Source organism: Poromitra crassiceps (assembly GCF_964638095.1).
Source record: "Poromitra crassiceps genome assembly, chromosome: 16".
NCBI lineage: Eukaryota > Metazoa > Chordata > Actinopteri > Beryciformes > Melamphaidae > Poromitra > Poromitra crassiceps.
The window spans coordinates 10,785,397-10,813,078 of NC_139645.1; the positions used below are offsets into that span (position 1 = coordinate 10,785,397).

The 27,682-nt window shown below is 44.4% G+C and overlaps 1 protein-coding gene across 1 annotated transcript; it reads left to right on the forward strand.

Moving 5' to 3' along the window:
• Positions 1-149: 149 nt before the first annotated feature.
• On the forward strand, positions 150-27,593 carry wdhd1 (WD repeat and HMG-box DNA binding protein 1; the record flags this gene model as incomplete). Its single annotated transcript, XM_083652933.1, has 25 exons — positions 150-226; positions 507-618; positions 700-851; positions 4,387-4,498; positions 5,610-5,660; positions 6,323-6,418; positions 7,351-7,443; positions 7,882-7,988; positions 9,104-9,245; positions 9,910-10,114; positions 11,481-11,665; positions 13,015-13,199; positions 14,751-14,992; positions 16,041-16,178; positions 16,937-17,093; positions 17,777-17,891; positions 18,329-18,460; positions 18,873-19,096; positions 19,795-19,925; positions 20,044-20,100; positions 20,426-20,457; positions 22,100-22,267; positions 23,641-23,783; positions 23,933-24,068; positions 27,118-27,593. The coding sequence occupies 25 exons, from the start codon at positions 150-152 to the stop codon at positions 27,322-27,324; spliced, it is 3,399 nt and encodes a 1,132-aa protein (XP_083509059.1). The 3' UTR covers positions 27,325-27,593.
• Positions 27,594-27,682: the final 89 nt, after the last annotated feature.

Genomic DNA, 27,682 nt, shown 5'->3' on the forward strand with positions numbered 1-27,682 from the left:
TGTCTGTCTCTCTGTCCAGCAGGTAGACTGCTGCTAGCTTCAGGTCTCAGGCTGTCTCTCTGTCCAGCAGGTAGACTGCTGCTACCTTCAGGTCTGTCTTACTGTCTCTCTGTCCAACAGGTAACGTTAAGGCGCTGCTGCTTGTCAAAATGCCTTGTGAGAGGAAGCCTATGCGCTACGGCCACTCCGAGGGACACACCGAGGTCTGCTTCGATGACAGCGGGAAGTACGTCAAACATAATCTTAATCCAGTCTCAGACTTTGAAACCCCTGGTCTATTCCATTCCCTTCCTGTATGCAGCCTGACAGGTTCTCCCCATGTTCTCCTGGGGTTCCTCCACAGTCCACAGGCATGCAGCTCAGGTGGACTGGAGACTCCAGCTTCCACTGATTTAATCAGTGGAAGCTGGAGTCGGGAAAGAGACAAGATTCCAGATTCCTAATCGGATTAGGAAACTTGTCTCTTTACCGTCCCATCTCTCCTAACCATTTCCCATCTCCCTCAGGTTCATTGTAACCTGTGGAAGTGACGGAGATGTTCGGATATGGGAGAGTCTGGATGATGACGACCCCAAGTCCATCAATGTTGGGGAAAAGGTCTACTCCCTGGCTCTGAAGGTAGGTTGCCTGCAGGCTTCTGGTAGGTGTGGGATGTGTCATTGACCGCATCATGGTGCATCATTTGATTTCCCTCCACAGAATGGGAAGCTGGTGACCGCCGGCTCCAACAACACGGTGCAGGTCCACACATTTCCTGATGGCGACCCGGACGGCATCCTGACCCGCTTCACCTCCAACGCCACCCACGTCACCTTCAACAGCAGCGGCTCCAGAGTCGCCGCCAGCTCCAGGTAACGCAGCACGTTCAGCTGCTGCTGTTTTTTTGATTGATTGATATCTTTATTGATTCAATAAAAGCAGAATTGTGCAAGACAATACAACAAAACAATATTGATCAAAAGGAATAAAACACAATAAAGCCCAAGGGCTTGTTTCCATTGTGGTCCTTTGTATGGGACAAGTGGAGTGAATGTATGTGTGCAGGTGTGAGCGCGTGTGTGCGCGGGCAACATAAACAACAAAAACATTAAACAACACAGCCATACACTCAATGACTGATCAGTCATTGAATGAATGGTTATTTAAACAACAACAAAAATGCACCAATCAATAAATAAAAGAGAGACCAGCTCATATAATAAATCAAAGACCTACCAAGGGTTCAAAAGCTGCAAGCATACAGGAGACAGAAGAAAATAAAAGGTTAGGAACCCATTTGGGAACCAACCAGCCATTTTTTCAAGGCGAGCTTAAAAGAAAACCTGGAATTAAGGGTCTTTATACTCTCAGGGAGTTTGTTCCATAAAATAGCTGCTGAATAAGAGAAGGTACATTTACCCTTTAAATATTTAAATTTGGGGGGAACAATGTTGGCAGTGCTTCCTCTTGTGGAGTAGCCATGTACATCAGTGACTTTACAGAAGTAGTCAGAGAGGTAGCGAGGAGCCTCCCGTTTAAAAATCCTGAAAACCATGCACAGTTTGATCTGAGAAACCCTCTCTTCCACTCTGAGCCACCTAAGGCTAAGGAAGTGAGAGGGGAGGAGATGGATTCTGGGATGCAGTTTCAGGATAACCCGTATTAGTTTATTTTGAGACTTCTGAAGCCTGTTTTTGAGTTTCATGGTGATTGCCGTGAACCAGGAGGAGCTGGTGTCTGCTGAGGCCGGGGGCACTAGAGGATGTTTCTTTTTAAAATCCTGGTCGCTTTTGAAGATGGTTGCATCACAATGTCACGTGACAAATCTTACAGATTTTCTCTTATCTATCTATATATACTGTATATATATATATATATTAGGGGTGGGGGGAAAAATCGATACACCATGGTATCGTGATATTTTGCCTGAAGATATTGTATCGATATTTGGACGCCAGTATCGATATATTAAAAAAAAACAAAAAAAATTGCAGGCCATGCCATGCCAGGCCACTGGGCATCTGCCCAAAGTGCCCGATGTTGCAGTCCGCGCCTGCAGTGGCATATTGAGTCCAGAGAAGCGTAATAATGTAGCCTACATGTGGGGCAAAAACAAAACAAAACCAAAAAACACTGCATGTTTTACTTCCGGTGAGGTCAAGGTAAAGGTAGTAAAAGGAGTTAGACAATATATCGAAATATCGCAATATTCAATATATCGCAATATCACAATATCGCAATACTATCGTATCGTGACTCAAGTATCGTTTTAGTATCGTATCGTGGGCATCTGGTGATTCCCACCCCTAATATATATATATATATATATACTGTATATATACGGTACACAGTATATATATCTATATACACAGTATATAGATATATATACAGTATATAGATATATATACAGTATATAGATATATATATTGTATTTTTTTTTTTTTTTTCTCCCTAATTGTACTTGGGCACTGAATCCACCCAGTTCATCCCAAGACGTTTGTCCCACTGGTGACGTGATTCTGCTGGAGAACGAGAAATCAATGTCACATTGAGTTTGCTCCAGCTTCCCCCTGTGGCGAGCTGCCGTGCGTAACGTGCCATGTCTCTTGTGTTTAATGTCTTGCGTTCTTCTGTGTGGAAACCAAGATGATCTCAGTGGGTTTCTTTCTGCTCCTCTGATACAAAAGGAGCTGCACACAACAGCACAGCAGCAACATAACAGAATGATTCCCCCCCCACCCACACACACACACACACACACACACACACACAGTGGCACTTTGGATTGGCTTATGATTAGTCCTGACTCCTGATTGGAGATGAATGTCTCTTTGCTGCCAGAATTGATTTGCTCTAAACGGGTTCATCACGGCAATCAAAGCGCAGAGCATGGGCGCCATATTGACGTTTCCGTTTGTCACACAGGCGATATCGACTGTGAAAATTCAGGCATCTGAGGCCGTTAGGGGCAGATTTTAAATCATTTGGCATCTGCAGCGTGGAGGATGTCGGAGGAAATCACTCAGGATTATTATGATTGTCTTGTGCATTGATTTGACAATTTGCACGCTTGTTGCTTCACAGTTGACAACATGTCCTTTCCTTTATTGGAGTTTGCTCCCAGCCAGACACGTGCGACACAAGCACACACACACACACACACACTAGGGATTGGCATGAGTACTTGAATACTTGATCTGGACACCAGTATTCATTCAACATATAGAGTATTCTACTCACATTTTAAACATTTTTTTTTTTTATAATATTTATTTTTGAGCAGGGAGCAATGGCGTTACAACACATTAACAAGTGTAATTTTCTTTTCTTTTTTACATTGAAACATCCCAACCAACACATCTACCCTCATTTGCCTCCCCACAACCCAGTCCCATTCCAACAGAAATAAAAAATACATAAAAATAATAATAATAATATACATACATACATATATACATATGCATATATATACGCATATACACACGTACATACATCGTGGTAGGAGGTAGTATAACAGTGAAAACAGTAATAACTCAAGTTATCGGGGTTTATACTTGCAAGCATCTGGGTCATATTGGCCTATTTTAGGCCTCATGAGGTTAGAAGGATAGCGCGCGGCTGTAAGTGTGGTGGGCAGGCAGCGAGGTACTCGTCCATCCCTGGGAGGGCCCAGGCCCTTGTTCTAAGGAGCCACGTCGTCTATGGGAAGGCCATTTACATATTCGATCAGCGGTCTCCAGTGTGAGTAAAATTTGCCAGAGGAGCCCCGCAGGGTGAATTTAATCTTTTCCAATTTAAGCAAAAATAAAATGTCTTCAAGCCAAGCTTTAAATGAAGGTGGCTGAGAGGATTTCCAAAGAAAAAGAATTTTCCTCCGGGCAATTAACGAGGCAAAAGCGATAACATTGGATTGGATGACCGACATATCGAGCTCATCCGGTGGTCTACCAAAGATTGCAATATGAGGGGATGGACAGATTCTCACCTTCAGAATGTCCGAACACATATCAAAAAAGGAGTGCCATTTTTAAATATTTAGCCTGCATTTTTGCACGCGACTGCTAGCAAAAAATGTAGATCTGTGCGCGCACGCATCGTTACAGGATCTAACGTTACATGCAGAATGGCCATTGTTGGCCACACAATTGCCAATTTACATAAATGTGAAAGCATTCGATAGTAATAGATATTCTTACAGCTCTATGACCTCAGGTTATCCAAGTACTGGAATATTGAAACGACTTAAAATGACCACCTCTTCCCCAGATCGGCAGCGAGAGTGGAGGAACGACCGGGACCGTTTAGGCAGGGGAATTTGGACATGTATTAGGAAAAATCTGGTAAAAAAAAAGGGGCCCATCGCTAACGCACACTCCAGTCTGAATGTTTTTCTTCTCTCTTCCTCAGTGACTTCATGGTGAAGGTGATAGAGGTTTCGGACAGCAGCCAGCAGAAAACACTGCGGGGCCACGACGGACCCGTCCTCAGCGTCACCTTTGACCCCAAAGACGACTTCCTGGTGGGTGAACCTGCTTTTCTCCAGCAGCAGCAATGTGCCAGTGAGATTGTTCTCCTGTGTGTCTGCTGACTATGAGTAACAGCAGCTGACATGAACACCTAGCAAATAATATGAAGAAGCTGTCTTTGTTTCTACCTTTTTTTCGTCCAGTGTTTAAAAAACAACTTATTTTTTAAAACATAAGAATACGCTTATTTTTATAGCGCCATTCATAAATGGAGCCACAGTGAATCACATAAAACCATAATTCCCCAATATAGTTCAATTGTTTTTGTATTCTCCTCACAAGTACGTGGTGGTCTGGGAGAACTATCGAATTATTGCGTTAGTCCGCCTAAAACCGGACTTTTGAAATGCATGTAAACATGTTGGCTCGACTGAAATCGAAGTTATAAAAGTCCGACTAACACACCCAGATAATGCGATTGGGAGTCGATTTACTCCTGCATGTATACAGGCCAGTCAGGCTGGAACTGGACGAGGCGATCAGCGCATGCGCTAAAGTCCCCGTGCCAGGCTTTGACCCGGAAGACGAACGCATAAAACGTAAACAGAGGATGCATCTCAAAAGAGGGTGCATCTCAAAAGTAGAGCGTACAACACCAAAGACGATGGGATTTCAAGCAAGACTGCCTCTTCTGAATATTCTGACACTGCATTTTTCAGACAGAAAGAAATTAAACTTGTTCAAGATTTGGCAACAGCAACTTATGTTAGCGATTAGCTAAAGCTAAATGTGAAGTTCGTTGATGTAGTAGCTAAATCTGTGGCTAGAAAACATTTTTTTAATGGAATATCTTAGTTTCAACTGTATTGAGCTAACAACGGGCAGCTTTGTGTTTATATGTGTGGTTTATGTGGAGTTTGGGAACTCATGATCTCTATTCCAAGTTAGCTTGCTAGGTCAGCACTAACCCCACTTAAAGCCTGCTTGAAGAAGAAAACAAGTAGGGGCGGGGAGGAGGAACGAGACTCGGGGAGAATCGATTTCCCACCCATGCTTGTATACTGGTACAAGGACAGTAGTCCGAGTAAATAGCCTAATCAAGCTATAACCATAGCTCGACTTAACTGTGCATGTAAAACGTACTGACTGTCTGCTTCCTGCTAGGCAACGGCCAGCTGCGATGGCTCTGTGGTGGTGTGGAAGATCGAGGAGCAGGTGCGTATGCCGCTGTTGTAACATCTGACGCTGAGAGAGTTCATCACAGACATGATTTAACATCTGACGCTGAGAGAGTTCATCACAGACATGATTTAACATCTGATGCTGAGAGAGTTCATCACAGACATGATTTAACATCTGACGCTGAGAGAGTTCATCACAGACATGATTTAACATCTGATGCTGAGAGAGTTCATCACAGACATGATTTAACATCTGATGCTCAGAGTTCATCACAGACGTGATTTAACAACTGATGCTGAGAGAGTTCATCACAGACGTGATTTAACAACTGATGCTGAGAGAGTTCATCACAGACATGATTTAACATCTGATGCTGAGAGAGTTCATCACAGACATGATTTAACAACTGATGCTGAGAGAGTTCACCACAGACATGATTTAACATCTGACGCTCAGAGAGTTAATCACAGACATGATTTAACATCTGATGCTGAGAGAGTTCATCACAGACATGATTTAACATCTGATGCTGAGAGTTCATCACAGACATGATTTAACATCTGATGCTGAGAGAGTTCATCACAGACATGATTTAACATCTGATGCTGAGAGAGTTCATCACAGACATGATTTGTTTTGTGCGAGCCGGGCCGGGCTCCATCCCTCTGACGCTGCTGTGCTTTGTGTCCGCTCAGACGAAGGCAACCAGCTGGCCTCTGCTGCAGAAGACCACTGACATCAGCAACGCCAAGTCGCTCTGCCGCCTGGCCTGGCAACCCAGAGCTGCTCAGGTCAGTCATGTGTGTCAGGAGGAGGGGAAAGGAATGGCAAGGAAAACTTTATGTATATAGCACGTTTCATACACAGGGCAAAGAAATCAGTTAAAATGACATCAACTCGTAAATTGACATTCAAAAGAAAGAAGACGTCCGACATCAGAAAAATCACTAAAATAAATAAATAAACAAAACACGTGTTATGTCCAAATACAGATGAAATAGCAAACGGCCTCAGAGAAAAGGAATGTTCTGTGCCTTGGGAGCCATATAGTTCAGTTATAGCCAATCAGATAGCTCAGTCACATCACAGTGGATTGGTTTGAAGCCGTTTTAAAATACCTGACAAACATGCTTCTCTGACCGCATGATAACAGTAAATGTAAACTGATTTCCCACTTAACTGCTTGGCCTTAATGATTCTCCAGTTTTTGTTGACTTGAGTAAGATAAAATGAGGCTTTGAAAGTTTTTTTATTTTTTTAAACATAGCACACCAATTCGTCATTATGCCATGGCTCTCATTCACACTTGAGCAAAACCTGAGATGGCATTTTGTTTTAAACTAAAGGATTTGATCAGGATTTCTTGACTTGTATAACATGAGGCTTGTATGATGTCAGATTTTGAACAATGTCGAGTCAATTAAAAGTTATTTTGCACACTTGGTCATGATTGACAGTGAATTTAGGACAACTAAGCTTTCATTCACTCACACAAGGCCTCTATGCTGTTGGGAAATCACTAAACCACGACCCTGCTTACTGCTCCAATCACGATCTTGCAAACAGATAATTGATCTAATTCATATCAATTAATTAGCAGAACACTGGTTCTAATCAACATTGTGTGTGTGTGTGTGTGTGTGTGTGCGTGTGTGCGCGCACGTGCGTGTGTGTAACACGTGTGTGTGTGCGCGCGTGTGTGCGTGTGTGTGTGCGTGCACAGCTTTTAGCAGTTCCTGTGGAGGCAAAGGTGCACCTGTATGAGAGAGGCTCCTGGGATCATGTGAGCACACTGTCTGATGATCTGATCACACAGGTGAGGTCCCACACACACACACACACACACACACACACACACACACACACACCTCAAGTTGATCAGAATAATTTTATTTTTCACATAAAGGGGAATTGAGCTTAGCGGTTGCTGATGTTACTAAATACAGAAGAAAGACAATATAGAACCACTCAATCCGCATGGATTGAGAGGACACCCGTTTGCATGCTAACGCCAGGTGTAAATGAAATCAGGTTAATGTGGTCAAGCACTATCTGATTGCAATCTGATCACTTAAACACATGTTAGTGCCAGATGTAAATGGCCTCTATGTAAAAGCAGTTCCCCTCTCTCATTAACCCCCCCCCCCCTCCTCTCCTCTGTGTTCAGCCCATAAACGTGTTGGCCTGGTCTGCATGCGGACACTTCCTGGTTCCCCTCTCTCATTAACCCCCCCCTCCTCTCCTCTGTGTTCAGCCCATAAACGTGTTGGCCTGGTCTGCATGCGGACACTTCCTGGCCGCCGGCTGCATCGGGGGTCTGATGACAGTTTGGCACGTGGAGAGCAAGCTGTGTGTGGAAAGGTGCGCTATGCAAATGAGTACACGAGTGCGAAGTTGATGTGCGAAGGAACAGATAGCTACACAAATCCAGCTATGCTTACAAATTATTACATGACAGAAACATTAAAGAAAGTTTTGCCATTCCAGAATAAGGTTTCCTAACTACGTTTAGGATTTTGATCTGATCTTTACTCCAGATAGGCATTGAGTTATTACAGAAGTGTCCTGAATTAAAGACCCCCTCAAGTCTGTTTTAAGATGTATATAAAAAAAACTACTTTGAATAATAATTTGTCTGATGTTTCTCCCACAAAAAAGGTTAAATTATCTTGTTAAAATCCTTAAAATGACATCCCCTCCTCCACCCTCATTAACAATGCCAGAATCTGTAAATACCAAATACTGTTTGTTGATGCTTAAAGTTTAACTGCTGAATACTGGACAGGGATTGGCTCCAAGTATTTGTGATGTCACAAATCATGCTAGTAGGAAATGGCCTTTTCAGTGAGCACAGAGAAACTTCCACTTTCAGCAGACGATTGTGAAACAGCCTTCTAATGTCAAAGTCTGCTCAGACATCAGACATCCAACTGAAGAAAAACATGACTTTAGTGGGTCTTCAGGAAAATCCCAACTTTGGACAGCACAAAACCTTGTAAATTCAAAATATTCAGTTGTGTAATGGTTAAATAACAGTTCATAAGGGATATTGAAGATTTCTTTTTTTTTCTTTTTTTATCTAAATGGATAATAAAGTTAAACTTGACTTCGTTGGCAAATTTCAAACTTTGAAAGGTCATAACTGCTACACCACCGGTCCTATTTTGATGAGTCTTGGAGCGATGATGCATGTTGTTGCTGATTGACCCAGGAAGTTGTCTGCATAATTTATGTGAGACAACACTTGTTCAAATGAAACTTAAGCCATTGATACCTGATGCAGCATTTGCGTGTATAGCCCTCATTTGTGTGTGTATCCCTTTAAGATACACACGCACACACCGGTCTTAAAGGGATACACACACAAATGCTGCATCAGGTATCAATGGGTTAAGGGCCAGTAGAACCAAGAGGAGAGAGTGACACTGAGATGTTCAGGACCATTAAACCTGAAGTGGTGCTGCTCTCCACTGCAGGCAGAAGCATGAGAAGGGCTACACGGTGTGTGGTTTGGCCTGGCACCCGTCTGGCACCCAGATCGCTTACACAGACACAGAGGGCTGCCTGGGCCTGCTGGATGGACTGTCCACCTCCACCTCCAGCACCAAGACCGCCAAGGTAACGGCCCAATAGAACTGCCTTTCACTGGGTATGTGCTTTGAGCATTGACTAGAGCTCCCTATCGTTTAGATCAGGGGTTCCCAAACTTAAGAATGCCGCGGCCCGCTTTTAAATCTGTAAATCTCCCGGGGCCCACCCAACCCTTTACTCACAACTCTGATCATCAACACACGAGACTAAGATGATGTATTTCCCTATATGTTTTTTTATATTATATATATATATATTTTTCATTAACAGAGCAGGTGAATTTGGGCATAAGGTAAATTAATAATCCATCCGCATACAAAAAACATTTCAACAAAATACCCAAAAGCAGATGGCCAACATTTCCCTCCCTTACTCATCAGAAGTATTTGCATGCATAACACATTTGTTAGACAAAATGTGATGAGCAACAACAGAAGAAATCAATCCACAAACTATTAATGCCATGACTTAAAACCAAAATATTTCCAACTGTATTGACAAATCTATCGGTTGTTTAACTCAACCCCCACAGATCTATTATAGTCATTGTCAAAAATCACACTTTCTGTATTTCTCCTTGAAATTGCTCCTTTAATGTGGTTGAATATGTGTGTCAATCTGCATGCAAATTAACTGAATAATTCAATTAATTTGGCTTCGTTAACTGTGTTGAGTTGTCGACTTTGATCAGGCGCCAGCAAGCAAAGCGGCAAAAGACTACGACGACCTGTTTGACGATGACGACGACAGATTGATGGAGGAAGGAGTGAGCGACACCAACTCTCCAGCCAAGAAGCCCGTCGCCGTGGACGACGACGACGACGATGATGACCTCATGCCTGCCACAGGGCGGGTGAGGAACAGGGGAGCGTTCCTGGACGATGACAACTCACTGGGTAAGTTGAAGGATTTATCTCCGTCTAGTAGGGGTGTACCAATGCACGTATTTCGCACCGAACCATTTAGGTACGTAAAAAAAACATTGTCATATATTGAAATAAATTGAACAAAACAAAAGACTGTGAAAATAATAAAATAAGTAAATTAAAAAAAAAAAAAAAAATCAAGGAAATTTCACTGGCAAAACGTACCGAACCATGACACCACTGTTTTGTATCGAACCGAACCGAACCGTGAATTTCTTGAACCGTTACACCGCTACTGTCTAGTAGGGATGGGGGAGAGTACTCGGGTACTCGAGTACTCGTTTGTAACGAGAGTACTCGAGTACCGTTTCCGCTGTCCGGGTACTCGCCCCACCCCCCTCCCCTATAAAAATGGCCGATCTAACGTTAACAGCGTCTGGCGAATCGCCAGCAACACAGACGTCCATGTATATTAACGCAATCTATATTCAGCAGATGTAAAATAAACAAGATTTGATTGCAGTTGTTTTCCGTTCATGGCCAATTTATATATAGATGTGCAAGCAAAGATGGTAACGTTAGATGTTTTTTACTCGGACGGACCACTTTGACTAACGGACCCCTGACAGTAACTTTGTTTACCATAGCCAAACGTTCCGTGTTTCACCACGGGCGGGGACCATCACTCGGATGTTGTTGGTGGTTTTTGCGGTTAACGTTAGCGAACATTATTACTGTTTGCAGTTATCATGTTTGCAGTTATCACTTTTTGGCAGAACACCAGAGTTTTTAATAAGTGGATTTACTTAACAGTGATCAAGAAGCAGTATGGAATGATTACCGACATGTATTGGGAATTACTTTTACTGAGGTAGGCTAACGGCTAACACCGGATCACCTTATCACAGTCAATCTGTAAAAACTAAAAAGTGCACCAGGCAGCGCTTTTTCCATGCAAAATTGGTAATGTGTGTGAAGTTGCTGTGAACAGCCCCATACAAAGCAGATCACCCCTGCTCTCATCACAGGCATTTGGCGAATGCTAATGGTAACTGCTTAACATAGCCAAACTTAGGATCTTTCATGTGTGTGTGTCGTTCCCCCGGGGGGGGGGGGGGGGGGAGTACTCGAGTACTCTTTCATAACAGAAGGAGAGTACTCGAGTATTTAAATCCCTTACAATGCCCATCCCTACTGTCTAGAGAAGGAACTGTCCCCAACTGATCATGTGACTGTTGGGGAGAGAGATGGGAAAGGGTGAAATTCTTCATGACTGATCAGGAGTTGCAGCCCTAATGTAAACGCACAATTAGAAATATTTAGATTTTTCCACTCTACCATCTGAAAACTGTGAACATCAGTAAAATATGCATGTTTTCTCTGTGTTTACCTGCAGACACGGGCTCGCTGAAGTTCGGGCTGGATAAATACGGGGAAGACGATGACGCCGGCAGCACCATAGCGCCCCCGGCTGCCCCGGTGGTGCCACTGCGTCCCGTCTACGAGGGACCGGTGCCCACGCCGCTCCAGAAGGCCTTCCAGCCCGGCTCCACGCCTGCTCACCTCTCACATCGCTTCATGGTAAGACAGAAGAACACGCCTGCTCACCTCACACATCGCTTCATGGTAAGACAGATGAAGATGCAGCGGGAACATTGTGACAATAAACATGGCGGCAAATCCAGTGGAGATTGGGGAGTCCACGGCAGCCATTTCTGTGTTTAATAGGGAAGATCATTTTATGTCATGATACGACTCAATTATGTGATATATGGGGTTTAGCATTTTGGCCATTTACACCTGGCATTAACATGCATTTTCTGCAATCAGATTGTGCATGACCACTTGAAAGGACAGGTGTAAACGCCCCCAAGACACATTGAAGAAGGATTGCAATCTGATCGGCCAAACCACCTCCGGAGGTGGTCAGGGACGCATTGTGTAGTGTACACATTGAACACAAGTGTAAATGCAATGTGTCCTCTCAATCTGGATACAGTAACTGTATGCGGATTGAGAGGACACCCATTTTGGGTGATCAGATTGCCATCAGATTGCAATCTGATCACCCAAAACGCATGCTAACGCCAGGTGTAAATGAAATCAGGCTAATGTGGTCAAGCACAATCTGATTGCAATCTGATGGCAGAAAATGCATGTTAATATCAGGTGTAAATGGCCTCAATTCAACCATAATACGATATAAATAAAAGTTCAATGACAGCAAAGTCTGACTGCAGAATTCTGTTTGTACATTGTCTTGTTAGAATGTAAACAATAAAAAAATGTCATTACAAAGCGACAATAATATAATTTCGATGAACTACAGCAGAATAAAATGGGAGCTAATATCACCATTAATTTATCTGTCCCGCGACAGGTATTGTCACAATTTTGTATTGTGATTAGAGATGTAACGGTATGAAAATTTTAAATCGCGATAATCGTGACCAAAATTATCACGGTTATCGTATTATCACGGTATTCGTAAAAAAATTGCTGAAATTTTTTAAAAAGTACAGAGACTCACTGAAATCAATTTACGACGTTTTATATTGAAAACTCAGACCCAAAAAGGATTGATACACTCACTGGAATCATTTCTCCAAGGCTGCACGTTTGCATCTGGGAGAAGGTTGCCAAATTTGGTTGATGATGGACAGTATTTACCATGTTTTTCAACGCACTGTAATCACGGTACCACGGTAATCACGGTAATACCGTTTTAACGATAATGAAAATTTGAAATGGTACGGTTATCATTAAAACCGGTTATCGTTACATCCCTAATTGTGATATATTGAAATATAACTGAAAAGGAAAAAAATGATTGAAATTCCTCCCGGACAATATTGGTAAAAGATTATATTATTATTGTGTATATACAACAATCATATACGTCAAACTGAATTCCTCCCCTCGTGTCTCAGATGTGGAACTCTGTGGGAATAGTGCGAGGCTACAACGACGAGCAGGACAACGCCGTCGACGTGGAGTTTCACGACACGGCCGTGCACCACACCATGCACCTCACCAACTCCCTGGGACACACCATGGCTGACCTGTCCCAGGAGGCTGTGCTGCTGGCCTGCCCCAGCACCCACGAGCTCGCCAGGTAACGCCCCCTGCTGGCCTGCCCCAGCACCCAGGAGCTCGCCAGGTAACGCCCCCTGCTGGCCTGTCCCAGCACCCAGGAGCTCGCCAGGTAACGCCCCCCTGCTGGCCTGCCCCAGCACCCAGGAGCTCGCCAGGTAACGCCCCCTGCTGGCCTGCCCCAGCACCCACGAGCTCGCCAGGTAACGCCCCCTGCTGGCCTGCCCCTGGACCTTCATAAACACAGGGGGGGAGGAAAGGTTGTGATGTCATGTAGGCAGTGTTGGGAAAGTTACTGAAAATTGGTAATTAGTTACAGTTACTAGTTACTTCTCTCAAAAGGTAATTTAATTACTTTAAAGTTACCAGTTACTTCAAAGTAATTAGTTACTAGGGAAAGTAACTTTTGCGTTACTTTTAAAAGTCCGCTTCGATTGTTATTAATGCACACATTATGTTAGTGTTGCTGTGCCACAGTGTGGCATTGAACATTCGCTTATTGGGGAGGCTTATAGCCTATCAAGGTCATTAGCCTCTGGGGCTCTGGCTGCAGCTCTCTCCCCGGACTAGGTCTGAGGATCAGAAACTGGGTAATCCTCTGAAGTTGTCCGTTATTTTCATGTCCTAAAGTAACTAGTAACTAGCCCAGTTACTATTTTAGTAACTGTAACTGAGTTACTGAATTTGAAAAAGTAATTAGTTAGATTACTAGTTACTGAAAAAGGTAGTTAAGTTACAGTAACTAGTTACTTAGTAACTAGTTACTCCCAACACTGCATGTAGGGGATAGATAGAACAACAATAATCGCTCTCTATTCTCCGACCACTAAGTGCCCATTACAGAAGATCACTAGGTCTTGTTCACACCATTGTCAAAAATGGAGAGAATGCACACCATGAAATCTCAGCGAGGTGCCGGTGACGGACAAGAATCCATAGTAAGAATAAGAAACCGCACACTCTGGCTCCGATGCAATGAATTTAATAAAAGGACAACGTTTCGGCCTGGTGGCCTTTGTCAAGTGACTTGACAAAGGCCACCAGGCCGAAACGTTGTGCGGTTTCTTATTCTTACTTGTTCACACCATTCCCTCTCTCTCTCTCTCTCTCTCTCTCTCCCCCCCTTCAAATTGTACTTGGTCAATTCCCCCCCGCTGTCCCGTCGTTGCTCTGCTGATCTGGGGACAGTTGTAGACTAGCACATGCTTCCTCCGATACATGTGCAAGAAGCTAGCCACTTCTGTTCACCTGACAGCGAGGAGTTTCACCGGCCTGAACAGGCACCCCGGCCGACCAGAGAAAACACTAGTGCAGAAACCAGGACTCCTACCCCACTGGGCCAATTGTGTCTCTAGGAACATCTGACCAAAGGCAGAAGTACCGCTACCGGGAGTTGAACCCGGGTCTCTGCGCGGTGGTAGGCGAGTGCATTGACCTCGACACTACCCAGCCCTAGATACATGTTAAGACATTCTGAAGACGAAGCGAGGTGCAGTGCCTTTTCCCCCCGATCTGACTTGTGGCCACTAAATATCCCCTCGCCCCTCCTCTCGTCTTGTCCCCTTCTTCCCAGTAAGCTGCAGTGCCTCCATTTCTCGTCCTGGGACACCAACAAGGAGTGGATGGTGGACCTGCCCGAGGGCGAGGACGTGAAGGCGCTGTGTGTGGGCCAGAGCTGGGCGGCCGCCGCCACCAGCGCCAGGATGCTCCGCCTCTTCTCCATAGGAGGAGTCCAGAGGGAGCTGTTCCGCCTGCCGGGGCCTGTGGTCTGCATGGCGGCGCACGGAGAGCAGCTGCTCATCGTCTACCACCGGGGTACGTACACACACGCACACACACACACACACACACACACACACACACACACACACACACACACACATACAGAGACACACACACACACACACACACACACACACACACACACAGCCCTGGCTTATAGTTTTGAATGGATTCAACCTGTGTAATTGGGTCCTTCAAGCAGAAGACCCAGGTTCAATCAATCCTCAAGGTTTTTGCACAAAAATGTATCTCTAGCATCCTTACATCTTTGGGGGATTATAGAAGAGGTCACGTTGAACAATGAAATTCTAGGTAGCCTGGCCAAGACCAATTCTGAGTCTGGAATCTCTGTTCAATTTCTATTTCCAGGAGGATGGTACCAACTAGCGCGGTCCAAAATGGCTCAACCAATCAGGGTTACGAAAACGTGTGACGCACCACAGAGCAACTGAAACACATGTAAACAGTCTAACACAGAGGTGGGCAACTGCCGGCCGTCAGACGTCAGAACGCCGTTCATAGCAAAGTTCTGCTTGCAGCAGTTTGCTATACAGGAATAACAGACGTAGAACGCGGTGTTTGATCAATCAGATTAGTATTTAAATAAACAAAGCCGTGTAATAAAAGGGCTGTGATTGGCTCGGCTGTTTTCAGGCCCGGGTGGAAATGTGTCTGAACAGGAGGGGGAGCCAGACACATCTGCCAGAGCAAATAATAAAACATACGCTTGCAGAGTCCTCAGGTTCCCAGTGTAGGTAGTAGGCATAAGAAAAATAAAACATATCAAATATTAAACGTTAAAAAAAGAGTCACCAATAAGGGCAAGAATAAAATACAATACATAACAACCAAAAATATACTATTAGAACATTAAGACATTGCACCATCACAATTTCACAAGCTCTCCATCCAAATTATATGATTTAATCTGCACTTTATAATGACCCCCACCTTTTTTTTTATTATTATTATTTTTTTAAACCTTATACCAAGCTAATGCCATTGCTGGAAAGATTTATGTTTCAGAACAATAACCACAATACAACACAGTTCATACTCTGTTGTCCTTGTGTGTCCTCAGCTACAGGTTTCGATGGGGAACAGGCTCTGGGGGTCCAGCTGCTGCAGTTGGGTCGGAGGAAGAGGCAGCTGATCCACGGCGAGCCCCTCCCCCTCTCCTGCAAGTCCCATCTGTCCTGGCTGGGCTTCACCGCCGAGGGTCCGTCCAGTCCCACCAACTCGCATATCTTTAGATGCACACACACACACACAGACACACACACAGACACACACACACATACACATTAACACATATGTCTGGGGCGATGTACACACTGCCAGGATTTAGTAGTGCCAAGTGAGTTAATGAATGAGTAGCGGTTATGTATATGAACGGTGCAGACTGGAGCAGAGTAAAATGATAATTGGACGGTACAGTAACGGGGGTCAATCTCACGATGGCTGTGAATAATGTCTGTAACCGTAATTTACTTCAAACCAATATGGCGGCTGCCACGGGCCCTGTGTTTTCAGTTCACTTGACACCAGTAACACCAGAGACATCAATCATCCATAATCGTAATAATAATAATTAATAATAATAATAATTGTTATTGTTGTTATTATTTTACTCATTTTTATTCTCAAAGCTTGCATGCATCAATCCTCTACTTAGGCAGAGAGAAGAGGGGGGAAAACATTAAGGTTGTAAGTTCATATCCATTCCCATCCTCATGCGATATGGTCATCACCTTGCTTGTTGATACTGATTCTGTGTTTTCTGTAAAGCGACTTTGAGTATTTAGAAAAGCGCTATATAAGATAAATGTATTATTATTATTATTACTGACTAAGCAAAAGCAGGGACAAGAGAACTATCTCAACACGAGTGGCATCTCCTGCCAACCAACCACACACAGTGCTCTCATGGTGTGAGGATCCATGAGATGACAGCCTGGCTGCTGTGTTGTTCTGCAGGAACCCCCTGCTACGTGGACTCAGAGGGGGCGGTGCAGCTGCTGAATCGCAGCCTGGGAAACACATGGACTCCAGTGTGCAACACCAGGGACAACTGCAAGGGCAAGTCGGACCACTACTGGGTGGTCGGAGTTCACGAGAACCCGCAGCAGCTCAGGTGAACCTCTCTCTACTCTCTCTCTCTCTCTACTCTCTCTCTCTACCACACTCTATTTCTATCTTCCTCTAGTCTAGTCTGACACTTGCTAGTCTGATCAATTGAGTGTGAGTTAGTCTTCTCTTCGTTTGTTGTTTTATACTGTCTGGAATCATATTGTGATGATATGAAGATATTGTGATACACAATTTGGTTGTGTACAGTAAAGTGATGAAGACATGCATATTTGTATTTCTTTCTTTCAGTGCTTTGTTTGACATGAGACTTAAAATTACCATCCAGTTCAATGCAATGAACATCCGTTTGATTTCTTCACATGTATTGTTACATGTATAAGCCATTGTGATATTGATATCCGAAAAAAAGCATAGAAACGTCAATGTTTTGTGGAGGATAGATGTGGGAAGTTAGTGTAAGGTTGTCATCGCTAGAGAGTTTCCCTTAGCAGCTGGAGGCTTTTTTGCATGCCGGAGAGAGAGAAAAAATTTGGTTTTGGTTATAATAATTCAAATGTAATATATACCAATATAAATTGCATGATACAAGCCCTGAAGAAACAGGCCCTCAATTCAACATAAACATCATTTAAACCCTGACCTCAGCAGTAATTGTCCACTGCCTGCATGTTATTATTATTATTTTGTGACTTTTGGCCTAAGTCTGGCGTGTCCTCGTCTGTCCAGGTGTATCCCGTGTAAAGGCTCCCGGTACCCCCCCACCCTGCCCCGGCCGGCTGTAGCCATCCTGCCCTTCAAGCTGCCGCTGTGCCAAACCGTCACCGAGAAGGGACAGATGGAGGTGAGGCCGCCGAACACCTGAGACGATGCTTAATACGCATAGTAACTCATCCAGACAGACAGACAGACCAGTGATCTGTCCCCTAAACCCCAAAATAGAAATATATACCATACTGTCCCAACCCTACTAAAAATGGAACGATATTGTGACGTTTCTCCCACTCTATGGTTCGTCACATGATTCGATGCAACCATGATACAAGTGCAATTTGCAGAATTGCAAATCTGAGCCATTTTTTCTAGCTTTTTTCCCCCTCACGGTCCAGATTTTATATTTTATGCACTTTGAAACCTTGTTTTGAAAAGTGCTGAAATCCGAAAAAAAATCCAATCAGCTATTAGTTTAGAACTGAGCCGTACCGCTCGGCCTGCAGGTCCGACTGGGGCCGTGCACGGTTCTTCTCACTCCTCCATCCTTGCCTCCTCCTCCTCCTCCAGGAGCAGTTCTGGCGCTCGGTCCTCTTCCAAAACCACTACAGCTTCCTGTCCTCCAACGGGTACGAGATCGACGAGGAGGGACAGAGCCGGGCGCAGAAGGAGCAGCAGGAGCTGCTGATGAAGATGTTTGCTGTGAGTAAGAGACCCTGTGAAGAAGACTGATGGAGATCCACACACACATCACACACCTCTTAGGCTGGGATCCCGTTAAGCCTTGAGTAGAGCTCGTGATTGGTGGTTGTGGTATTATAATACACTGTACATTTTAGTTACGACTCTGATTCACTGATGAAAACTTTTCATCACAAAAACTTCACTCATGAAATGTTTTCATCACATAAACTTCAATGATAAAAGTGTAAAAAATGTATTATCGACAAACAAGAATAAATGTAACACCTTCTTTGCAACATAGTTCATCTGCAGCTGAATGAAGCAGCAGTAATGGTTTGAAAAAAGTTAAATTTTGCGATCAAACCTTCAGAGGTGTTAATTTTACTTTTACTTTACTGATGAGTGATTTTAATTTTGCGGTTTGCTCCAGTTGTCTTGTAAGCTGGAGAGAGAGTTCCGCTGTGTGGAGCTGGCGGAGCTGATGACGCAGAACGCCGTGACCCTGGCCATCCGCTACGCCTCGCGCTCCAGACACATGGCGCTCGCCCAGCGCCTCAGCGAGATCGCCCTGGAGAAGGCCAGCCAGGTGCAGGAAGAAGAGCCAGAGGAGGAGCCGGAGGACACGCACTACTACAGTGCCAGGAGGGCTTCTGGGTAAAGTCCAATAAGATCGTTCTGTTTGGCTGTATGGCTGCTACACTGAAGAATATGGCAACAATACAACACATCACTAACGCTGTGCGGGAGAACGGTGTAATATGTGTTGGAGGTCGAAAAATAGATGTGATGTGACAGTATACAGTGATATGAATCTGGGGTCGTATCGCTCACTCCTATTCACCTTATGTATAGAGACACTGCATGAAATAGGCCACATCCATCACGGGGGAAGCTCTCCATTCATTTCCACACACCAGCGTCATTTGAAAGTTTTTTTGTACTCCCTAGCAAAACAAGGAAGCCATTGAGAATTGGCAAGAAGAAAAATGTGGATCTAGCTGTCAAGGAAGTAAGTTGGAGTGTTCATCTTCCGTATATATGATCTTTGTGTGCAACACCCGATCATGCATGCAGGAGAACGCCAGGATTGGGGGGGAGTTTTTGTTTCCCCCCGTTTTGGGCGTGGTTTATGAATGATGACGCGCTCCGAGAGACAGTCTGGCTTGGAAGTGTAAACACAATCAGAACCGAGTGGCAGAGCTTCTCCCCCGCAGCCTGATCCCAGTGAGTCACTGGCTTTGACCAGAGACGATCTCTGGTTCTGGAAAAGGCGGTCGTAACACAAACTGGTCAAGTGGGCGGGGCTACACAAGGTGAATAGGTCTGATCTCTTGAGTTTGTGAATTGGACAGGTACGGGCAGAGTGAGGCCGCAGGAAGCCGTTCTCACAGACGTCATCAGGAGGAAGAGGAGCGTGGAGAAGAGATGGAAGAGGACGGAGGACAGGAGGTGGACACAGAAGAGGCAGCAGACAACAGGAAACGTCAGTCCCACCCACAGTCTCTCTTCTTCGTCTCCGTCCTGCGTTAAAAGCACAGAATGCTGCCGATTGAACAGTTCTCTGCATTGTGTCTTCTAACATGTTGGATTGTCCATTGCAGGTCTGAATCCATTTGCTAAAGGAGGAGGCTCTCCTGAGAAGCCGTCCCTGAAACCAAGTGAGTGAACATGATGAAACATTACTGGGATCAACAGTCCGTGTCTGTTTGAGATCACACGGCTTAACAACAGTCTCTGTCACAGATTGAAAGCGTGGGTTTTGTTAGGAACGGAAATGTTTCTTCAGAATGTAAATAAATGAGACATGCACACCGTCTTTTTTCTTCTTCTTTTTTCTACCTCAAAAACGTATGAATGATTTCCATTCAATTTGATGATCACATCGACCTTTGACCAAATCTTTAAAATTATATGATTTCGATTATGTGTCTGGATGTAATGGCAACTTGAATAAACCGCTAATGTCTCAAATTTGTTTTGCAGTTAGCAAAGAGGGGCGTGTAAATCCTTTCAAGGTAAGTCCAGACTTTGAATTTATTCCATTTAGTATTTGACTATTTTGATGCCGACTTTTCGGACTATTTGGATGTAAACACAAACAGCCATAATCATTGTAGGGAGATTATCAGATTTCATTTGAAGCTTGATATATCTGCCAAGGTTCACGATCATTGAACAAACAGGTGTGTGGAGTTATATCCCTTTTTCCTGAAAATTTGAAGTTATGGCCTTTCAAAGTATGACCATTTTAACATTTAATTATAGCGCCCCCATCAGGCAGATTAGGTAAATATTTCATGAGTAGAAACTAGCCAGCCACCAATATCTGTCATTGTGCCAAATGTCATGTCTCTGCGCTGTACCAACTTCCAATCTTAAAAAGCTTTAACGTGACCATCTGCATTTTCACTTCCGCATCTGTCTTATTAACTCATTGAGTGCCAGCCACTTTTGGAGAACGGACGCTCCCAGTGCCAGAGTTTTCAGAGCGTTTTCAGTGATTTCTCGAGGCCCACAGAATTTTGTGTGATATTGTAAACAAATGATATATGTAAACAAACACCGAACACGCACAAAGAACGAGCTGGCTCTATTGTATCATCAGCAAAAAAAAGTTTATTGATACCATTTTCCCTTCTTTAGTTATGAGCCGGAGAAGATAGGTCGTTTTGAGCAAATACAGGCGTTTCAAATTATTAGCTGAGATATTCCGCCTTTTGTGAAATGAAGCATTTCAAGCACATTCACTGAGTCTGAAGATAATATTTTCTGATGTAGTGACGTGGTGTAGTTGTGTGATGCCCTGCGTGCCCCACCCCCCTCTCCCCCCCTCCCCCCCTCAGCTGCAAACTCCTCCCCACACTAACACACAGCCAACACGCACCCACTCTATTTTCGGAGCGCTCCGTTTTTGTTCCCAGCGCGATACGGAAATGCCAAACCGGACTGCAGGGAAAGGTTTGGCCCTTCGGCGTCGGGTGCTGCCTTTCTGGCGGCTAATCGTGTGGATAAACTATGCAGACAGACAGACAGAGGCAGAGGGGGGGCTCAGTTGTGGGAGCGGATTGACTGCTGTTCACAGCCAACGTCAGCTGCAGACAGAGCAATCTATATGGCTCTGGCTGCAGCATGCATCGGTTTCTCTTTGATCACGGCTTTTTCCAGCTGTTTTCCGGACCTTTCTCTAATCTGGAGAGCACTGTCGCCACCTAATGAGTCCGTAAAATAGGTTTATACACCTTCAATAGCTCCCATATTTGTACAGGAGATGCCTGAGGCTTTGATCCACGTCCCACCGTCAAAAAACGCATTTGACGTCGATCGACGTCCTTGGCACTCTACGTCACTATTTACTTTGACGTCGATCGACGTCCTTGGCACTCAATGAGTTAACGACATGTGTTAACATAACGTAACGACATAACGTGACATCACGTTAACAACATGTGGAACAAAACTCCAGTGTGCTGATCTTGATGCTTGAGTATCATTATAGCGTCTGGTCTGGTTAGATGAGAGATCCACGAGGTTGAGGAGGGATGATAAAGGTGTGGATGGGAGGAAGAGACTGTGATGTATGGTCAGTTTGACGACTGTGGAAAGAATAACTGTACTTATTGTAGGTTGTCTTTAATGTGACGCTGTGTGGTGCTGCAGGTCGTGGGCTCGGGGAAGTCGCCGGCTGCGTCCGGTCAGCCCAGAGTCGCCAACGTCCTGGACAGCATGACGGGCAGCAGGAGGCCGCCTCCACTCAGCAGCGGCTCCACGGGCAAACACAGCAAAACCCCCATCCTCAAGCCCCTGGCCCCCAAACCCAAGACCAAGGTACAACACACACACACGCGCACACACACACACACGCGCGCACACACACACATACACACACACACCCGAGCCAGTGTCTTTCACGGTGTCAGATCTGTATTGGAGCGATTGATGTTTCTTTCCTTGGATTTTCTGTTTCTTTTTTCTTTGTCTGTTCAGTCATGGCGGCTATCGCTGCTCATGCTAACTGTCCAGTTCTTCTTCTTCTGTTGATTCCAAACAAACCGGCTGTTTAGAACAATGGAAAAGTTTTATGAACTGGATATAGGTTGAATAACTATTGTGTGGTATCAATTGATAGAGTTTGAAAAATGACAATAAAATCATAAAAAATAAAACTCATTGATAGAGTATAGTAAAACTGACGTGTTATTTATATAGAAAAAGTTGCAAATCATTACCATCCAATATGCCATCAACATAATCTGCTGTCCTGGAATATAATTTGTGTTGCTTTAGTTTAGCCAATTACAATCCTTCTGACCGACGGTTATAATGGTTTACTATGCAAATGCATTATGATTGATTGTTTGTTTGTTTATTTATTTATTTATTTATTGTTTTACGTTTTATTTTTATTGGCTACCCCCTAGTGTTTTATAGAGCTGTGCATCTTCACTGATCTCACGATTCGATACGATTCGATTATACAAGTCAACGATTCGATTCGATTCGATTATACGATGCATCTCGATGCATCTCCGATGCATCTCGATGCATCACGATGCATCTTAAATCGAGGCATCACTTTTTCCGCAATACATGATTTATTTTTTCTCACTTTCTTTTTTCTCACTGTGTGGCTACTTTTAAAATAAAAGTGCATTTGGAATTGCATTGTATTATGATCCATAATTAAAATAAACAACTGCATGTACTTACATTCTATTTTATTTGATTATTAAATTTTTTTTTTTTTTTTTTTTTTTTTTAATAATCGATTTTTGATATTTGTTAATCGATTCAGAATCGTCCTATTAAGCATCGCGATGCATCTCTGAATCGATTATTTTCGACAGCTCTAGTGTTTTATGGTATTATAGTTTTTTTGTATTAACCTGTTTTACTTTTATTTGGTATTAACCTGTTTTACTTTTATTACCAACTATATTATTAGTTATTTGCTTAACTTTGTATGTCTAACTTTGCGCTACATCTTTTATGAGAGGTGCTATACAAATCAACTTCAAATTAAATAAAACTTCAAAAAGTTATTAGTGGTATTAGTATTGGAAATGCTATGCAAACAGTGTTCTTTCTTTACTAGTTTCACTAATGCAGTGTCATCTGGCAACACTTGACACCTGCTGAACATCTCCCAGAAGAGAGATGTTCCTCTCAGTTCTTCACTGATCATTTCCCTTCCTCTCCAGACACAGTCCACACTGCTACAGATGACCGGCTCTAAAGCAGCCAATAAGAAGGCCCCGCAGAACACGGAGCCGGCAGTGGATAGGCTGAAACGACCTGAGACCCCGCCTCCATCCTCACCGGGAGATGACGCTGAAAACAAGAGGTAAGATGTGACTACATGATTATAAAAAGCCAAAATTCAACATTGTTGTCCAGTGAAGGGGCCGTTTCAGTGGGGAAGAAGCAGCTTAGCTTTCTGTACGGCTCTGGGTTTTGAGTCACTGTTGACTGACTTGTTTGTGTTTGCATCAGACCAAAGACGGGCTTCCAGCTGTGGTTGGAGGAGAACAGGAAGAGCATCGTGGCGGACAGCCCCGATCTGGAAGAGTCGGATGTCATCAAGGAGGCCATGGGACGCTTCAGGACGCTGTCGGCAGAGGAGCGCCTGGTATGGGACACCGAGAGGGGGGAGGGAGAGAGAGGTTTGCTCCACAGAACCATCTGGTGACCTCATCTTTGGAAACGACATTTCGAAAAGGGCAGGCGCCGTTAAAAAAAAAAAAAACTGGCAGGTGATGATTGGCTCAACCACCTGTCTATCACGGGCTCGCTTCCCACTGTCATCACACCTAAATCCCGCCCCTTAGCCGCCTCTCGACACTGATTGGTCTGGCCCACTGCTGGGAGGGCGTGAAACCACAATGAATCCAGCTGCCTCGTAAGGTCTGAAACCAGTTAGTATTATTACAATTGGCCTAACACAGAAGCTCTGGTGACACAAGGTGAGGTGCAACACACCAGCTTCTGAGTGCACAGCTAAAAGTTAGCGAGCATCTATGCTAATTGGCTATCGTCATTTGGGTTACCTAATGCAGTGGTTCTCAAATGGGGGTCCGGGGACCCCCAGGGGTCCTTGAGGGGGTTCAAGGGGGTCCCCAGCCAAATGGGGGGTAATTTAATTTAGCTATAATTCCATTCATAAGTAACACAATGAGTATTTTGGTCATGGGTTTTATACACTTTCTGTAATAAAACATCTAAAAGCATCAATCTTATTATCATATGTGGGACCGTGGGACAAAATCCTATCAAATGGGGGTCCGTGGTCTAATTTTTGTCAGTTTAGGGGTCCTTCATGTGAAAAAATGTGAGAACCACTGATCTAATGACTATGATGCCGTGCGAAACAGTAGTTCACTACTGTCACTCACCTACACAGCTCTCCAGACCCTGTGTGTGTGTGTGCGCGTGTGTGTGCGCGTGTGTGTGTGCGCGTGTGTGCGTGTGTGCGTGTGTGTGTGTGTGTGTGTGTGTGTGTGTTGCAGCCTCGTGACCCTGCATACACAAAGGCACTCAGCAGAAAGCTAGAGGACACTCCACACAGGCAAAGACAGCAGCAAGAGAGGATGGACGTGCAACAGCGGGGGATGGGGGAGGGGGGGTGGACGCCTGTTGCTTGGGAACCTTTTGGAGTGTGTGTGTATCATTCATTGACACAAAGTATTGATCTGGTGATAATATTGTGTGAGGGAGACAGAGTGTGAAAGGGGACAAGAGCGAGTCAGTTAAGCTACAGAGCAGTAAATCTGCTGTTTGTGACACATCTTTAACCTAAGATAAGATAGGATGAGATGAGGGAGAGATAGGAGATGGCACTTCACTGGTGCCCTTGGGGAAATTGAGGAATGCTGAAGGTTTACTGGGCGGGGCTTAGGTGCCGTTTTCCCCCCAAAAGCCTGTTAGAATTTAATCTCTTAATATTATTAGATGCTCTTTTGGAAATGTGCCCCAGGTCGAATAAATACTGTAAAATTCCGTGTGTGTGTGTGTGTGTGTGTGTGTGTGCTGATGATGATGAATAATTTATTATATAACCTTAAACTGCTCTATGCATCATTCTAATTTATGTCTAACACAAAATATTGACTCGGTTGTTGGCCCAATTTTACCCAACCTTTTTGGTAAAGAATCTGTTTCTCCAGTGAGATGCAACACGTATAAACGGTCCCAGCAGCCTCTAGGTGGCAGCGTCACAGCTCAGATAATCCGTTCATAGGTTTTCAGCTGCCTGGCTGTGACAGTCACAAATCTCCTGATCTGGTTTTGTGCTCGGGTCACACACACACACACTCACTGTCCGGAAACCGCAGCCGGAAATAAACTGGTAATAAAATGAACATTGTCAGTTGCCCCCCGTACTGATGTCCATTCTGACTTCCTGTCCATTTTAGGGTCTTTAGATTTTCAAGCAAAGATGGACGGTTTTTGATTCCCTCATGAATCCACATAATAGACATTATGGACTTATCCCTTAAGAAAATAACCAACTAAAACTGCTTCACCCTTAACCATCCCCCCCTGCTGCTGCTGCTGCTGCTGCAGTGGTTTGTGTTGCTCAGCATTTTCCTCAACATCTGGATTTGTTTTATGATTTGGGGGAAGGGGCTCACTTTTCCACCCAGAAAAGTACAGTAAAGGATCTACCATGATTCACCTACAGTACGGTGGCCCGCAGAGGACAGAAAAGTCACATTCACATGTTGTGAATATTTGACCAGATAATGAAAGACAGGCAAGACGGGGTGAAATGCAAAACATTGCATTTATGTATTACATGTTATGCTCTATTTGCTAGGGATAGTGTGAGACAGAGAGACTGGAGTTTATGGGGGAGAGAGAGGGGGGTGGGGGGGACATGCAGCAAATTACCACGGGCCGCACTCGAACCCGAGTCTTTAAATGGTACGCGCTCTACTCCGATGAGCCACTGGGGCGCCCCCCCCCCCCAAAAAAAAATGATCTGTTTTTTTTGCCTCCCCCCATTTGAATTTCACCGTCCTTTTATGAGCTTTTGAGAGCGATCCGAACGTCTGACCCTGGGTAGTAGTGCTTGTGGGGGGAGGTGACGTGTGTGTGTGTGTGTGTGTGCGGAGGGGGGAGGGGCTATCATTACCCTGGGCTTGTAGTTGTTCCTAATTGGCTTATCCTTTCCAAATACAATAAAATGACCATTGAAATGGCTTTATGGCTCAGCATTATCTCTCGGCGCAATAATAACGGCGTCGTCGTGTGTTTGCTTGCTTGTGTGAATATGTATGGGTTAATGGCCCTGCTGCCGGGGGTGTGTGGGGGGGCTGGAGGTGTGTGTGCGTGTGTGTGTGTGCGTGTGTGCGTGCGTGCGTTCGTAGGGGGGGGGGGGGGGCGGGCTGGCCTGATGATTCATCCCGGCTTCATTACGTTCAGGCAGCAGCTTCCTTTTGTCTGAGGCTCAGGAAGGAAAATGCAGCACAAGAGGCAGTGAGTGAGCGGCCCGTCCATAGTGATTATACATGACAGGATGCAATTCAAACCCTGCACGGCCCGACTGATCATGTGACCATAATGTGTAGGTGTTTTGGTGACGAGATGGAAACGGAGCGTTGACCATTATTATATTTATTTATGTATTTTCGATAATTAAAACGTGTTTTCTCTCCTCCTTTTCCGTTGCGATGCAGTCGTGGACGGAGAGAGCCAAGGGCCCGAGCGGAGACGCAGCCGACCTGAAGAAGAGGAAGAGAGCGGAAGAAGGAGGAGGAGGAGGAGGAGGTGGTGTGGAAAATGAAAGTGCACAGGCACCAGGAGCAGATGAAAGTAGCGCCAAAAAGAGAAAATCTTTGGATCCCTCATCTAAGCTCTCAGCATTTGCATTCAACAAAAGCTAAACCTTTGATACCGGGTTGTTTTACGTCACCGTCCTTTGGGTTTTCGGGAGGGGAAGAATAATGTCAACATGTTTAGTCTGATGTGTTTCGTCAGAAATGTTGTGTTTATACTGTTTGGGAAGTGTGTTGTTGGCGATGAGTAGTTTCTCTCCTGGCTCAGGCATGAGATCACCGTGGTCGGTTCAGAAGATCTCAAACCACCAGAAACATCAACGTTCAGATGGATCAGTGACATCAAACTCATTTGAAATAATGGGAGTGTGCTCGGTTTTGGTTTTTATGTTTCAAACATTAAAAAAAAAAAGTACTGTATCTTAACTGTTGAATAAATGTAATTGTATATTAATATGTGATTTTC